Genomic DNA, 18,280 nt, shown 5'->3' on the forward strand with positions numbered 1-18,280 from the left:
GCTGTTAAAAAGAGCTTTTTTTTTTTTTTTTTTTTTTTTTTTAATGATTTATTTATAAATTTTCAAGTACATTTTCTACACATATAAACACAATGGTCACATGGTACAGAAATCATTTGCACAATATCTGATTTGAAAACATATTGTACCGCATCACACTGTTTATAGACAATGGCAAGGCAGTAAGAGTGCTAAGAGGGCATTACCATGCAACCAAACCTAAAACAAACGGCCACAAAAAAAAAACAAAAACTAAACATTAGAAAAGGATCACAATCAACATACTATGCATCCCACATGCTACTTATGTAAGAGAACAAGACTCAATAGGTATGTGATTTTGGTAAAATGAAGTAGAGTGGGTTGCTCAGCCAACGGGATCAGCATCTAGTTGGAGGGATCTGACATGCTCTATAAAAGGTAACCATACTTTATTTTTTGTATTGAGGTTTTGAGGTGAGTATCTAATTTTTGCTAATTTCATACGGGATAGGACATCCTTTAGAGCAGTGATTTTCAACCACTGTGCCATGGCACACTACTGTACCGTGAGAGATCGCCAGGTGTGCTGTGGGAAATTATCCAATTTCACTTAATAGGTTCAAAAAAGATATTATTTAGTCACTGCGCGTAATTGTTTAGCACCCTTGCCAACAATGTGGTGGCTGGTAAGAGCAAAACTCTTCCATGTCAACGGGTGGCAGTAGGGAGTGCATTAATTACCTTATTAATTTAGGACAATAGAATTATTGGTGCATGATAAATGTGGCGGTGACGAATAGTGCGAGAGCGTGGATATATATTTGAAAAGGAAAAATGAAGATCCTGACCAGGGTCCTGGTCAAAATTCTAACCCAGATGAGATGCCAAGTGTTAGTGGTGGTCAAAAGAAGCCAAAAGTGGTGAGTTCGAGCTAAAGTTACCTTTCATTTGGATTTACTTTAAGTGTGATGTTTGAAAAAGCTTTGTTAAAAATGCTTTGCCCTGTTTAAGAGTACTTGGGAAATATTTGGAAAACTGAAGTTTTCATTGTGGGGCCAATAACTTTGCCCTAATCTGTATTTCCTTACCAGCCTGTCAAATTGTAATCCAAAAGGTACCTGCACTGAGTTGAAGTTTTCTTAGACATTTTGCCTCTTGTGCACAAAAAGATTCAGTTGTAGGATTTGGAGGAGCCTTTCAGATTTGAATTACTATGGTTTGGCAGATATATTCATGCTGGTCCTGTCAGAAATAAAATCCATTTTTCATACTCTTGAAGCTGAAGCATGATTTTAAGAATTTGTTGAAGCAACTAAGAACTAATTTTCAAGGTTATGGAAGGTTGTGTTGTGATTTTTGAGGCATGAGACAGACTGAACTTCTTATTCTTTGTATCTGTAAAGCAGGGATTCACTGATATTGTTAATTGTGTCGTGTTACTTTTTATAATAAATTTGTTATTCTAACTGTAGCAGCAAGTTTACAGAGTTAAAACTCTTTAAAAGTTCCTCAACCAAAATATTATTCACCCAACAATAAAGATGAGGCAGAACCTGTGCAAATCTGCAGAGCAGCATGGTGAAAATAGCAGAGGACATGACTGTACCTGGTGCTTTCTGCTTTCAACTTGCTCTGGGCAAGCACACCTCTGCTTTGTTGCTACTCTCACAACATAGAGTCAGGCTTATTGTGAATCATCAAAATGCCAAATGGATCCAGGCTGCAAAACAAAATAAACATTGTCTACACCTGACTAAACGCCTACATGGCCAGAAAAAGCCCTGTTCAACGACAAACACTGGCAAGAAAGTAAACCTTTTCTCAGTATAGCTTCACTTTCTTCTGCAGATCTAAATTTCATCTGTGAAAGTCTTTTAGGATTTTTCTTAGCACTCACTGAGTCTGAGCTTATCCCTTTGAACAGATGGAAATTTGTGTGAGAACAGTCCATCCAATCTCACATCTACCCGTGTGGCCTTTCCTCAGCCCGAGAAATGAATGCTATGCAGGCTGTTATCAGCGAGGGGGCTGGAGGGGAGGTGGGGAGGAGGGTTGTACATGGAATTAGGCCTGGAGATGTTCCACGGTGGCTCCAGCTCAGCACGCAGTTTGTTATTAAAAGCCTTGTAATAGATCAGATTAGTCTCCAGATATGGCCTAATCCTTGAAAGAGTCCACAATAAAATCAATGGAAAAAGAAAATGGCGGGGGTGGTGGTGGAGTCAGGTCTGTTGAAGCTCTCCTGCCTCAATCTAAGAGGTCTTTTAGGGTTCCTTGGGAGTTTGATGTGGTCTTTCTGCTCTTGTGATATTTCTATAATGGACTTGACAAACTTCATATCCCATCAACTTTATTGACAAGGCTTTACTTTTGCAATAATAGGTTATACTAACTTTCCAATTGTGTATTGACATGTAACTGTAACCTTAAGGCCTTGTTCACATACTCTTTTGTTTTTGTACAGTTCAAAGAAGGACATATGCTTGCTCGACCAATGCTGTGCAGGCCAGACTTTCAAATAAACTTAAATTAAACAAATATTTTGGTCTAAACAATATGTTATGGTATTAGTATTTTCATTATTTTCAAATGTAGATAGGCATCAACACTGAGATCAGTCCCATTCACCTATGCTGTACAGAGGGTGGTTGAGATATTTTTGCTATTTCTCTGACTGCTATGTCACCCCTCACAAGGTCTTTTGTTGTGATTTTAGAAGCAGAGAAAAATGCACTCTCAGAGAGCCTGAAGCTGAAAGTTCAATGACTTGAAGTACATCTTGCTGCCACTTGTGTTTTGTGTTGTTTGATGAAAACCAAAAACTTGAGTTTTGTTGTTTTTATGACCAATGTACATCAAAATGATCCCTGATATCTCCATCAGCAGTCAGAAAACTGAGCGCTGTGCATGCAGAGTCTGTTTGTCTCCTGCATGTACTTTCAGGCTACAGGTGACGCTAATGCCATCACGGGTACACCGGCATGATGCTCCAGGCAGAAACTCATTTAAGAAAGGTGGATCTTAAGTGAGTACTTTCTAGCACTACATAAATAATGTAATCACAGTTGCAATCGCAATTTTCGGCTGTGCCATAACATAATCGCTTAAAAGGTTTGCAGTTGTTTCTGTATCAAGTAAATTGTACTTGAAAGGTTTACAAAAATACCTTCAAAAAGGCCTTTAAGTTTACAAAAGTGCCACTGTTGCCCTTTGCAGAAATATCTTTATTTTCAAAAAAGGGAAAAGCTTTTACTTTTTGTAAAATATTTAGTTATTTTGAAAGCAGTGCTGTAAAAAAAAAATCACATCTTGTATATTTTTATGTTACATAGTGTTTGTATGTTTTAAGATGAGAAATACAAACTTAAAAACTATTATCATTCTCTACATTTTCCTTAATAACCAAGCAAGTAAACTCATATATAATGCAATACATTTATGAATTTTATAGGCACATTATTACTACATTGTGTAGCACTAGTATTTTTCACTATAAGCAGCACCTCACCTGTTTTCACATTAATAAACAGTCCAGTAATGTAATGACATGCAGATGGTTGATCTTAACATTCTTGGTATTTGCTGCAGTGTGTGCAGTGCTTAACATGGTGGCTCTCTTTAAATGTGAGTTAAACTCACAGGACTAATCATGTAGACCTATATACCTTTGGATGTTGTTAGAAATGGTTGTTGATGTTAATTAACACAACAACAAGCAACAAGTGTATTTGTAAAGTTTATGAAGAAATATGTTGCTCCACCTGTTCTCTCCATTTTTCCTCATCCATGTAGGCTTATGGGTGCATGTATGGGTGCCAGACTCACAGTCAGAAAGCTCGACCTAGCGATATCCGCTAAAGATAAATGTAAAATGTTGTTTGATTTAAAATTAATATTCTTAAAGGGTACTAAATTTATCAGGTTTGATTTCTCTTTTTATTAAAAAATCACAAATGATTTAATTGAACGAAAAATTCTGTGAGATCATTGCAAAGCCCTTGTGACAACAGATGAGCTCAGGTTACTTACGACCGGTGTCTGAATTCACTGGCTGTACCATCTGCACTCTGTTTCTCCAACATGTTAGTGTCCTTATTTGCACATTATTCAAAGAAATACAAGAAAATAAAGCAAAACACCATACAGGGGAGACTAGAAGCCAAAAAGGCTTATAAAGATACCTCCCTTGAGATGGCAAGAGTTATTCTTGGCAGCAATGCGTTTGCATACCTGTTGTCAGCAGCAACTATATCCCTTGTCTAAGTTTAGTCACATCAATTTTCTTTTGACACCAATACACAATATTCCACTGATAACAGATTGCCATATTTATATGGATTTTAAAGAAATATGAAGTGTTCTCAATAAAGTGCAATATTTGCTTTCATTAATAAGGAAACATTTCTTCTGTATTGGTTCCCATTTGTAGTGTCAGTTTTAATGTGACCATCTGGTTCTCAGTGATTACCTGTCTAAAGGAAACCAGACTAAGGCCTTGTGAGCTGTCTTCCCATTTAGGGTCCTTTTTCATTGTTACATCCTGGTATTTTTAGACTTAGTGTGTAATGTGTGCTTTTGAAGACGACTGAATGAAAAGCAGTGCCCATCTGAAGACCAGACTTCAGTCAGTGACATAAGCTTGCTGCCACTAATCCTCAAAGGCAGATGCTTTTGAGTGTTTCGCAGAAAGAGCTGTAGCTTTCCTTGTGTCTTTGTTTTGAAGTCTTAATTGTTATTTAATTTGTGTTTTGCTTTGTTGTAGTGGCTGTAAAATGATAATTGCATTGCCTTTTCTCCTCCACCTTACTTTGATGTAGGTGTGTCTCTGGACTCATCAAGAGATTCCTTTCTAACAGTAATTTCATTAATTATTCTCAATATGTTGCAGCAGACAGAAGAGACAGCAGATCACCTACCTGTTGAAAGCTGGTCATGAGCTGGCCGCTGTAAGTTTAACAGGAATACGATGACGAAACAGAGATTTAGATTGGACTCTCTGCCTAAAAATGCCTACAATCTAATATGATTTCAGATCTTCTAGGCTCATAAGGTTCTAATTTAAGCTTTCCTCTATTTAAAATACAAGATTTACTGAATACAGACAGGACACAGCAAAGAAAACCCCAATTTGCTTATTATCCTCACAGTATGTCGAAAAATTACCTTTTTAAGGGAGCTGCCTTAGCATCTTAACTGGAATCCAGAGATAAACCCATCAATCAATACATGGAACTACTGTGTTTTATTCAAACAGAATGAAAATTGCCTGACACTGTGACCAAAAATCTTAGACCTGCTCATGGAGAGATTTATCAAGGTTGTTAAACAGGAACTGCCAGACGCTTAGACTGACCACACTTAGGATCCTCTTACTTCGTTTGTGTCCAGGTTTATGCAGTTTATTGCAGATCACAAAGTCATTTTCCAACCCTAATCCCAAAAAAAGATTAGGCGCTGTGTAAAATGTGAATAGAAACGGAATGGAATGATTTGCAAATTTCATAAACCCATATTTTATTCACAAGAGAACATAAACAACATATCAGATGTTGAAACTAAGACATTTTTACCATTTTATGAAAACCCTGGCTCATTTTGAATTTGATGGCAACATGTCTAAAAAAGTATAGGGACAGGGCCATGTTTACCATTGTAAACCATCTCTTCTTTTAACAACAGTCTGTAAACATCTATGAATTGAGAAGACTAGTTGCTGTTGTTCCATTCTTGTCTGATGGATTCTAGCTGCTCAGCAGTCCTGGATTTCCCAAGGCCTTCCCTGAAAGAGATGTTGTCTGGATGGGAGCATATGTTGCACTCAAACTTCTATATACTTTCCAGCATTTATAGTGACTTTCCAGATGTGTAAGCTGCCTGCACCATAGGCTCTAATGCAACCCCATACTATCAGGGGTGAAAGCTTTTGAGCTCTGCCCTGATAAAGAGCTGGATGGTCCTTTTCCTCTTTAGTCTTCAGGATACAGCAACTGTGGTTTACCAAAAAAAAAAATTCAAATTTTGGTTCATTTGACCACAGAACAGAATTCCATTTAGGCTAAGTCCATTTTAAAGGAGTTTTGGGCCAGAGAAGAGGAGCCAAAAGAGCACTAATATCCAATATTAACTTTTGGCCTTGATAAACTGCTGCTATATGTAAACGACAAAGCTGATCACTTCAACTGTGGAAGCCATCATTTTACTGGCTTGCAGTACAACAAAACCAGGCCTGTAGCTACTGCCTTTTTCTCTAAAAACAATACTGATTGGTGTCATTTCTTTGTTTTTACCAAGATGGATCTACCTGATGACAGATGTGGAATCTGGCCAATTCATTGGCTTTACAAGATTAATTTATCTAAAAATTAAGGAATGCTGTTGTTAGGGCATTAATAAATGACTATAGGTATGGCTTTCTTTGTCCATTTGTCTCTATGTGTGCTTCCAAGTTGAATAATGTCATTGTTCATTGCACCAATAAAACATAGAAGTATGATAATAATATTTTAACACCTGTAACTACCATCTACATTGGGGCTGTCTCATTTTAAAAGAGAACATCTCTGGTGAACTCACTTAACAAGTTTTTGTCAAATATACAGTGCTTAACAAATTTAAGCACCTAAACTAACAGTATTGGTAATTACCAAAATCTTTTTTTATGTTTCTGCAGTGGTTAATACACCAATATGTAGAAGCTCTTTAACCCAAATGATATTTTTAATGCTAAAATATAATTATTATTGTTATCCATTAATTTTCAAATTGACTGATTTACAAAAAACTGTAAAAATAGTAAAGCACATGAATATTTCTTGATTAACATGTCAAATCATAGTCATTTACTTGCATTCCTGAACAGAAAAATTGGTTTTAGTGGTTAAATGTTATGCTTGATTAATTTCTGACTTCTCAGTGAAGCCCAGGGAGCCGGCTCAAATTTGGGTGAATTCAGTTTGAAATCCCTCATTCCTGTTCAAAATGGTAGAACATGGAGAGCTCAGTGAAAATGAAAGAGTCTGCATTAAAACACTTCATGATACTGGATGGTCTTTGAGACAAATACAGTTGCTAGAAAAATTATGTGAACCCTTTGAGATTTCTTGGATTTCTGCATAAATTGGTCATCAAATGTGTTCCGATCTTCATCTAAGTCACAGCAATAGACAAACACAGTCTGCTTAAACTAATACCGTGCAAAAAATGATATGTTTTCATGTTTGTATTGATCAAACCATTTAAACACTCACAGTGCAGGGTGGAAAAAGTATGTAAACCCCTAGGCTAATGACTTCTCCAAGAGCTAATTGGAGCCAGGAGTCAGCGAACCTGGAGTCCAATCAATGTGATGAGATTAGATGTGTTGGTTAAAGCTGCCCTGCCCTATAAAAAACACACACCAGTTTTGAGTTTGCTCTTCTCAAGAAGCATTGCCTGATGTGAACCATGCCTGGCACAAAAGAGCTCTCAGAAGATCTACGATCAAGAATTGTTTACTTGCATGAAGCTGGAAAGGGTTACGAAAGTATCTCTAAAAGCCTTGATGTTGGTGTGTCCACCGTAAGACAGACTGTCTATAAATGGAGAAGGTTCAGCACTGTTACTACTCTCCCTAGGAGTGGTCGTCCTGTAAAGATGACTGCAAGAGCACAGCGCAGAATGGTCAGTGAGGTGAAGAAGACTCCTAGAGTGTCAGCTAAAGACTTACAGAAATCTCTGGCACATGCCAACATTTGTGTTGACAAATCTACAATAAGTAAAACATTAAACTAGAGTGGAGTTCATGGGAGGACACCACGGAGGAAGCCACTGCTGTCCAAAAAACACATTGCTGCACGTTTGAAGTTTACAAAAGAGCACCTGGATGTTCCACAGCACTACTGGCAAAATATTCTGTCCATAGATGAAACCAAAATTGAGTTGTTTGGAAGGAACACAACGCTATGTGTGGAGAAAAAAAGGCACAGCACACCAACATCAAAACCTCATCCCAACTGTGAAATATGGTGGAGGGGCCATCATGGTTTGGGGCTGCTTTGCTGCCTCAGGGCCTGGACGGGTTGCTGTCATTGACAGAAAAATGAATTCTCGATTTTATCAAGACATTTTGCAGGAAAACTTAAGACCATCTGTCCACCAACTGAAGCTCAACAGAGGATGGGTGATGCAACAGGACAACGACCCAAAGCATAGAAGTAAATCAACAACAGAATGGCTTCAACAGAAGAAAATACGCCTTCTGGAGAGGCCCAGTCTGAGTCCTGACCTCAACTCGATTGAGATGCTGTGGCATGACCTCAAGAGAGCGATGCACACCAGACATCCCAAGAATATTGCCAAACTGAAACAGTTTTGTAAAGAGGAATGGTCCAAAATTCCTCCTTACTGTTGTGCAGGTCTGATCTGCAACTACAGGAAACATTTGGTTGAGGTTATTGCTGCCAAAGGAGGGTCAACCAGTCATTAGCCTAGGGGTTCACATACTTTTTACACCCTGCACTGTGAATGTTTACATGTTTTGTTCAATAAAAACATGAAACCATATCATTTTTTGTGCAGTATTAGTTTAAGCAGACTGTGTTTGTCTATTGTTGTGAATTAGATGAAGATTGGAACACATTTGATGACCAATTTATGCAGAAATCCAAGAAATCTCAAAGGGTTCACATACTTTTTCTAGCGACTGTATGACAGGTGGTCTAATAAATTTGTTAAGCACTGTACATGGACAGAAAAATAAAGTTAGTAACTTTAAGCTGAATAAGTCAAATAGATATTTACTCTGATAGGTAATCAAACCACCATTTTTTTCATCATTGAACACTAGGTTTAGAAGTGAAATTTGCAATTAAGTCTAGTAGCTCATTTATCTACTTTTCTCTTATCTGTTACCTTTGTAAATAATTTATGGTCACATTTGCAAGTTGCAAATGGCGTTTAAACAGTTAAGGCCAGCTCAGACTACATGAATTCAGCCAGATTTTGGCCCAACTGCATCGTTGCAGTTCATTGTCAAACCTTGGGCCCGATTATGAGCATTGGGAACGACAAATGGTCTTGTAGTGTGACATTATTAACGTAGCATCCGAGACGCCCCACAACAACGATTCAACAAGACTAGCATGCCAGAATTGTTCTTGCTTCGTCATGAAGTTGACATCCTGACACGGCGTCAGTGACATGAATTCTGACGCCTACCAACAGTAGAGCATTTGCTTTTTTTCCTTCTGTCATCTTTTGCCAGAGTGATATTATACAAGCCCCTAGTTAGTCTCCCTCTGGGGTTTTATGTATACATACAGTGAGGTCCTTAACATTCTATCACATTCATACTTCAAGTTGTATTTAAAGGATATCCAATACATATTTTCCTCCTCTTGATACATCAGGAAGAGTCCAAAATTGTTTCTTTTTTGTGGTTTTCTTAGTAAGACCGCTCTGTTGTAGCAGAATTCTCATTCACTCTCTCTGGGGACACAAGTCTTGTTGCTTGACTTTTGTTGTCTGACACACTGAGGTGAACAACCAAAATAATCATGTAGTCTGAGCCGGCCTTTAGGTTATTCTGATATTCATGGTCCAATTTGGATTGAAATTCATGGTGTAGCTGTATGAGATTGACTAGCCACCACTGTAGCCTCTCAGTCATCGCAGAGTCACAGCCATCTGTATCCATCCAGTTCTGGTTTAACTAAACCATGACATTCAGAGCAAAATAACCTCACCAGCTGGTGTATCCGGCTGTTTCAACCGCTTATAGGAAGCCTAATTCTTGAGACTAAAAACATGAATAAGCCCAAATGCAAAGGTAGTTCCATATCTGATTGACAATGGCCAAAATCCTTGCCAAAATGGTAATAAGTGGAACTATTTGTTTACAGTACAGCTTACAAGTTGAAAAGAAATAGATGTGTCTTGTTATTTTATGCACTTTTTTGTTATTCCATGCAGGCAGCACAGTTGTGAGATGGTGGGTTGCATCAACCACTGCTTCATGCATTGGGCTTTGACAGCTGTCCGCCTCATGCAATATTCTACTTCTCCTATCTCTTATTTCCCCTCAGGATATCTGCATCCACTGTCTTTGTACTCAACTCCACAGTTTCAGCTCTGAGACAGATTTGAGAAATCAGATAAAGAATGTATCCTGTTGTAGTTACTTTATTTTTTACTTGGTGCCTGAATGCAGTAATTATAGGTTGACTTTGAGGTCATTTTATAAAAGCACACATGCATACCTTGTTACACCACTTGACATAACCTCAGGCAAAATACACCTTGGCCGGTGTTAATAAATTACAGACCCACAGTATTGAGTGGGAAGCTTGGACCTGTGGGTGTTTGTTCAGAGTAAATAAATAATAAATAAATAATTTACATCTTGCCAAACCACACAAAGGGGCCCACGTTTGTTGCCATCAGGCAGAAATGTAAACAAGGTTTCCCTAGAAATATTCTGTAGATTGAAATGAGCTTAGGGAAGATCTTTGAGATGATGTTTTGAATTACGGTAATTTTTTTATCTATGCACAAAATCAGTTTAAATCTCATAATCACACAAATGTTGTGTTGGTAGACATGTAATAGTTTAGTGCTGACAAAATATATATAAAGGGGCATTTAAAAACAAACTGAATATCATGTGAAAGTTCATTATTTTCCTGTGATTTACTTCAGAAATTGAAACTTCTATATATTGTAGATTTATTTTTTACAAAGTGAGACATTTCAAGACATTTTTTGTCTTGATAATCACCGTTTACAGCTCACAAACATCAAAAATCCAATATCTCAGAACTTTAGAATATTGTTGAAAAGTCATTTTTGCAAAGGTTTCCTGAGCCTTCGTTCTCTTACTTTGGTTCAGTACACACAACCACAATCATGGGGAAGACTTTTGATTTGACAAATGTCCAGAAGGCAATCATTGACATCCTCCACATGGAGGGTAGCCATAGGTCATTGCTGAAATGGCAGGCTGTTCTCAGAGGCTGTATCAAAGCATATTCATGGATAGTTGACTGTAAGGGAAAAGTGTGGTTAAAAAAAAAAAGTTGCACAAACAGGGGTGAGCTTAGCCTTCAGAGGACTGTCAAACAAAGCAGATTCAAGAACTTAGGGGAGCTTCACAAGGAGTGCACTGAGGCTGAAGTGGATGGACACACAGACGAGTCCAGGGAATGGGCTACAAGTGTTGTGTTCCCAGTGGCAAGCCACTCCTAAACCACAGACAAAGTCACAAGCTTCTCACCTGGAATAAAGGCGTTTCTCAGTGATCCAAAATCCTGCTTTCCACTAAAAGTCAAGTTGGCATTCCATTTGGATATCAAGGTCCTAGAGTCTGGAGCAAGATTGGTAAGGTACAAAATCCAAGGTGCCTGATTTCAGTTTCCACAGTCAGATGGTTTGAGGTGCCGTGTCAGCATCATTAATGTCAGCCACACACCAGGAGATTTTAGAGCACTTAAGCTTCCATCTCCTGTGGAGATTCTGATTTCCTTTTCCAGCAGGACTTGGCACCTGACCACAGTGAAGCCAAAGCTATCAACAAATGGTTTGCTGATCATAGTATTACTGTGTTTGATTGGCCAGCCAATGGGTCTGATCTGAACCCCATAGAGAATCTATAGGGAAATGTCAGGAAGATGAGAGACACCAGACTCAACATACAGACGAGCTGAAGGCTGCTATCAAAGCAACCTGGGCTTCATAACACCACAGCAGTGCCATGGACTGATTGGCTCCATTCCACTTTGCATAGATGAAGCAATTCCAACCAGTTACTGAGTGCATAAATGAGCACAGCTTTCCATAAGATCAACATTTCTATATTATAAATCCTTCTTTGACCAATGTTTTGTGATATTCTGATCTTTTGGGATGGTGTATCTTTGATTTTTGGGATCTGTTGGTTGTAGTCATTAATAGTGAAACAGATAAGTCTTGAAATATTAATTTTTTAAATGCTCCTGTGCAGTATCTGCTGTTTAGCTACTCTGCAATACATTATATTACAGAGTTTTTCGGTTTTAAACTTCTTTACAGACTCTATGCTTTTGGACTGCTTTTGGACTGATGTAGTTTTCAATTCAATATGATAAATTCATTTATGCTTAAAATAGAGCGGGATTAAAGTTGAAGGATAGAATAGAATTGACTTTATATTCACTTACAGATGTTTCAGTGATGGCATAAACCACTGTTTATTTATTGTGAATAAACGTTTTTTCTAAAGAGTAATCCAAAGCAATTGTATCAAAATATCAGTAACTCAAATTCCTTTAATCTGATTCAAGCCATTTAAACTTTTAAAAAGTATCAGGTAACAGTCATTCTATGTCTTTATTTTTTGGGGGAATTATGCTAGCATTAACTTGTTTTAAGCACTTCTTCTCTTTTATTGCAGGATGGCCATCCAGGTTGACAAGTTTGACTTTGAGAGTCTGCCACAGCCAGACCAAGAGACTGCACGCTTCACAAACCCCAAACAGCTGGAGGAGGAGCGACAGCATGCCCAAGGCTGCCAGATCAACAGCAAACTGGGCATTTGTTGGAGCATCATATCCTTTCTGTCACTACATCAAAGGTTTATCTATTTATGAGGGATCTGCCTAGGCTAGTCATTGCTAGCTTAATAGTCAACTGAACAGGTGAACGTTTTCATTCAGAAGCATGTTATGCTTGTCCAGTAGATTCATTTGGTTTCTGATTAAGTCAATGTGACATCAGCTGAATGTTTTCGGTTGGAATTAGTAGGATCTTTGATCCAGGACATCTGGATACAACATCTGGATGCCCTGTGGACATTAGGGAGCTTGTTGGTCTGCACTGACAGATGGGAAAGCGTATGGCAGAGTAGTTGCAGTTATGACGCCGAAGTGATGTCTTTCTGTGTGTATGTGTGGGTGTTTAATTGTGCCATGTACTCTGAGCATTATCATAAAACACATTCCCATAGGTCTCAGCTTGTGGGCAAGCTTTGTGGTCCATCCATGGTAATCTTTGACACCATCGCTGTCAGTGTGCTGCCCTCAGGCGCATGACTCTTTCCATCTATTCCCTTATGTAGGTTTTGGACGAGCGCTACACTCAACAGTGTTGGAAATAAAAAATGTATAGCCATAGGTGTTATAATGGATGCAGGTTGTGTTTATACTTGTGTTAAGTAAGGCTGTGAAAGGAGATTCAGCCTTGTGAGTCTGAGCTAGTTTATGATAAAACCATAGTAGAAATTATTTTTCAAAAAGTATATGTGAAATTTTCTGCCTTAGGTTTTCTACCAAAAGTCCAATAAACTAAACTGAGGAAGTAAATTTGCAAATGAGTGTTTTTGAGGCTTGTACATTAATTCTTGTGTTCATGCTACATTCACAAGAAATATGGCTGTAAGGCTAATTAAACTATGTAGATGTAGGCTCTTAGATATTTTGTTAAGGCTGCTTAACTTCAACATTAGCAACTTCATTTTCCACTTAAGAATGCATTACTGCTTATTGCTGCAGAAAGTATGCAAACATTACATTAGGCTGGTTCCATATTCTTGTAACCTCATTTGACACCCCAGCATTTGCCTCCTTATCTTGACAGCATTGAATGCCATATCAGCCTTGACATAAAAAAAGTATTAACATAAGTGAGTCAAGCAGAGTCAGCATCAGAATCAGCTTGATGGCCAAGAATGCTAACACAACAAGACATTTGACTGTTAGCTTTGCTGTCAGTGTGCATGAATTAAACATTAAATACAAAAAAATTAATTAACTGAATAAAGTTTTCAAAATTAATATTTGAATATGTACAAGCTCTGGCAGATATTTTAGTATATATATAAGATCATATGCATTGATATGGTTGTAAAATTTGCAAAGGGTGCAAGTAGGGATACACTGATCCCCTTTTTTTCAGTTCCGATCTGATTCCGATAAATATGTGCCGATACCGTTTTTTATATATATATTTATTTATTTATTTATTATAAATATATATATATATTTTTTAACAATTATTATTGTTGTTGGTATAATGTGTGAGGTTACCTGAGGCTGTGGTAAACCATCCAGCTCCTCTTATTAAAAAGCAAAACAAAAAATACAAAAATGAATTTAATTTAAATGTATTCCAAACAAATTTATTTGAACTACTACTAAAAAATAAATATCAACACTATCCAAAAAACAACAACTGAGTATAAGTTATAAATCCCTGTCTATACTGACTTTAATGAACCTCCTGCCACTAGAGACCGCTGTAGCTTCAGTTAATGTCCACAGCCTTCCTCTCTGACCCTTCACAGGATGTAAACAATGAGAACCTCGGTGCAGGCTAACCTGTTAGCGTGTAGCAGGAAGACCGCAGTATGACCTACGACAGTTTTCCAACGTAGTAAATGGAAATAAATCGGTATGTGGGCTGTCGAGGGTTAAGCTCACGTATGACTACTCACCCGAACTGAAAAGAGGCCAAATACCAAAGCACAATATTAATCTGCAAAGAGCAATAAAGGCGGGCAGCGCCGCCTGTTATCAGGCTAACGTCACACCCACTCTTCTTTGTGTTCTCTCATCTTTAGACTAATTTCGACTATTCTAAATATAGATCTACGTTTAATCTACTAGGTAATTATACCGCTAAAAACATCCTAACTAATACTAGCTCAGTTACACACAGACTGTCTTGTGTTAGACTGTGGTGCGTTCATGGTCTACCGCAAACTGTAGGATGGATTTGGATCGGTCACTTGGATCGGCACCATCAGTCAGATATCCGATCTATTAATTACATCCATATCGGACCTGATATCGATATTGGATCAGATCAGTCCCATCCCTAGGTGCAAGGATGCTGACTAGACATGATCAGAGTATAAAACATGTAAAGATGTTTGCAGTTACATAATGTAGATAAGATGATTTAAGATAGCTAATAAGTGCAATGTGCATGTGAGGTGAGGCATGTAATATAGAGCCTTTTTACAGTATTTGAGCAACAATTAATAGATTAACTGCTTACAGCATTTGAGTATGGTAAAAGATTAAATTAGTTATAAGTAGGGTTAATAGATTAATGACTGCAAATATGTGTACAGGATGAGGCTTTTACATCTTCAAACTTTCTCACAGTATTTGAGATACAGTGATGCAACAAGAGAGAGTGCATGATATTTTACATTAAACAGTGCTGAGGTGTTTGTTAAATAAAAGCCCTATTTTCTGACAATCTGTGACTGTTGAGTGGTCATCAGAGCAACTCTTTGACTTCTGAGAGCGAAATTCAAGAGAGTGAAGTACAAGGCTGCAGCATCATCTTGGATCAGAATCCAAGTCGGTCTTTATTTGCAAGCTCCGGTAGCATTTGTTATTTCAAGACACCTTACAAAGAGGGCAGGTCTAGACTCTCAGCTTTGTTATATGACTTCTTAGAAAAAGAAGTTTTTCAATCAAAATGAGTGCACTGCCTCTACATTCAAGTCTGTAAATATTTGGTCAGTGCTAAAAAAAATTCATCTTTTCAGTTCCTGGAGAAAAAACTGAAGGCTGTCGTAAAAGCCCAGTAAAGCATCTTTAAAAAGAAAAAGTATTGATGTCCATGAGCTCCAGAGGATTTTCACAAAAAGATTTTTTTGAAGAATATGTTCATATTTATTGGAGTGACATTTTTCTAAAAGACATTTAAATGTCACTCTGGGTGTAGGAGCCAATTTGTTGCTTATTGCTAAAGCGTGTCTGCAATAAATTGTTTGCTCATAAGGGCAACATCTAAAACTCTGTTTTGCTAAAATAATTTAAAACAGTCAAAAAATGTTAAGCATGAAGCTCCTAAGATCTAATTTCACTCCCATTTGCGCGACCATCCCTCTACAATAACCAAACTTCACCCACAACTGAAATATTTACAAAAAGTCTTCAAATTTGTTAATTAATTAGTAAAATAAGAAAAATATGTTTCTTAATTTTAAGCTCATTACCTCATACTTTATCATCTTGCTTAATTGGTTATAATTATCGTTTAAAATAGGATATAAATATGTATTTTAAATTACTGTATAACTAATATATTTTTTTTAAAACTTAAAATTAATTTTACAATAATACCTTTTTAAAATATTTAAATAATAATTATATTTTTTGAAACATTTTCTGAAATATCGTGGGCCATAATTTAAATGGCTTCCAGATTTATAAATATATAAGTTTTTCTAAATTTTCTTGAGCCCCTGATAATGGAAGTACTCTGAATAGAATGGTTGTGAGTACTAAATCTTAAATGCCTTATTTTTTAGATGCCCCTGAAATTTTAACCTGAAAGTCTCCACTTCAGTCAAATCTTGATTGGTCTATTTCAAATCCATTGTGACTGCAAATAACTAACTGTACATTACAATACAGTTTCACTACACAGGGATATCAATATAAGCTGATGGTTAAACAAATGTTTTGTTTTTTTTTTTGTTTTGTTTTTTTTTGGTCCGTTTTTTTTTTTTTTTTCATCCAAAATATTACCAGACTTCCCTCTAGATTTCCACAATATTGATTTGTTTCCCTATCTCTGATCACTGAAGAGGCAGTCTTGGTTAACAATGTGTAAAATGTTAATTTTCGTATTCTTAGCTAGCTTCATCATTATAGCATCATGTGAGCTTTTCACTTGTATGTTAATCATCCTAATTTTGTGGTCATATTTAAAATTCTGTTACTGAATTCAGAACTTTTTCCAACAGCAAATTTCTCAACTATCATAATGAATGTATGTGAGGCTCATACTTGTTAAAAACAACAAACAAGGCACTGTAGTTTACTGACTCTGGAACACAGACTGTTTGATTGACAGTAAAGCCATAACGAGCCAGTTTCCTGCTGTCAAAATCTTTGGAAAAACTCATGAGTTAAATAACACGTTGATAAAAAGAGCTGCAAGTTTTTATGCATACAATGCTGCATATCAACACATATCTCATCATGTGGTGGTTACCTCTATGCACATGAAAATATTCAAGAAGTGCTTGTCAGATTTCTGGTGAGCATGGTGTTCAGTCAATAATGAATCCATTCTCAGAGCTACTAAAGTTGCCATTATATTTCTCCTTTTACGAAGGCGTAAACACTCCCATCATTATGTGCATTGTTTTAACAACAGGCCACTTGGCAGCATGTAGGCAGAGATGAAGAAAGAAAATGACAATGTATGAAAATGTATTCCCAGTGGCACAAAAATCAGCCTGAAACTGCCAGTTTTATCATTTATCACTTTCAGAATATACGTTTTTGGATGAAGTTGTGAATTTAAACAAACTTCTTTGGAGAGACTCCTGTAATATTTAGTCAAAAGACAGATCCTGCTGTTGCTCAGTTTACAGAGAAACTACCAAAAGGAAAAATATGCATTTAGAAATGTAGAAAACTGCAGTTATATCAGAGAAAAGTTTCATATTAGCTCAAAGCAAATTGTGTAACATTAACTCTTCAAGATTAATGAAAAGCTGTTTTTAATTTTAGTTTTATTTTTAGTCTTTAAAAGAAATATATTTTGGTTTTAGTCCCATTTTTGTCATCTCTACCCTTTTTAGTTTAAGTCTAGTTTTAGTCAATGAAAACTCAAAATATTTTAGTCTAGTTTTAGTCCATAAATAGTCCTCACATTTTAGTCTTTACTTTTAGTCCAAGCATTTATTCTCTTGCCTTAATCTGGTAACAAATCATGGTAGTGTGTTCTCTGCACCCTGCCAAACCTGGGGTCCCTGCTTTCTACAGCTGAGAGGCAGAAGAGCTACAGAAGCATTGCATTTGACAGATTTACCCAGAGTGGAGAAATTTCACAGATTTTGAATGCCTGACGAAAACTACATTACATTTTTGACTAATTTTTTGTCATTTCAACAATAACTAAACTTAGTTTTTTGTCAGTTTTAGTCATCACAGATGTATTTTTGTTAGTTTTAGTCTAGTTTTTGTCATGAAAAAAAGGCTGTCAATGAACAGTTTTAGTCATAGTCTTAGTCGAAATTAACACTGGTACTCAGTCTGGTCATTTTCCTTTTTCCTGATCTCTGACATCAGTATGGTATTTTATACCAGTGAACTGCCGCGTACTGGGTATTTTCTCTTTTTCTCATCATTCTCTGCAAATCCTTGAGATGGTTGTGTGTGAAAATCCCAGTAGGTCAACAATATGACAAATACTCAGACCAGCCCATCTAATACCAACAACTATGGCCAATCAAGGTCACTGTTGTGGTGATCAGTTTAAACTGCAGCAGGTTGTCTACATGTCTTCATGATTTAATGCATCGGTTGCTGCCAAGTGA

The 18,280-nt window shown here is 37.0% G+C and overlaps 1 protein-coding gene across 2 annotated transcripts in view; it reads left to right on the forward strand.

The window, feature by feature from the left end:
* trappc9 (trafficking protein particle complex subunit 9) overlaps positions 1-18,280 on the forward strand; it is a 341,471-nt gene that overhangs the window by 214,218 nt on the left and 108,973 nt on the right. For both annotated transcript variants that reach the window (XM_041809216.1, XM_041809217.1), the window contains one exon: positions 12,386-12,539. In XM_041809216.1, coding sequence (XP_041665150.1) covers positions 12,386-12,539 — 154 coding nt within the window. The remainder of the gene's footprint in view (positions 1-12,385; positions 12,540-18,280) is intronic.

The sequence above is a fragment of the Cheilinus undulatus genome, linkage group 16, assembly GCF_018320785.1.
Source record: "Cheilinus undulatus linkage group 16, ASM1832078v1, whole genome shotgun sequence".
NCBI classification, from domain to species: domain Eukaryota; kingdom Metazoa; phylum Chordata; class Actinopteri; order Labriformes; family Labridae; genus Cheilinus; species Cheilinus undulatus.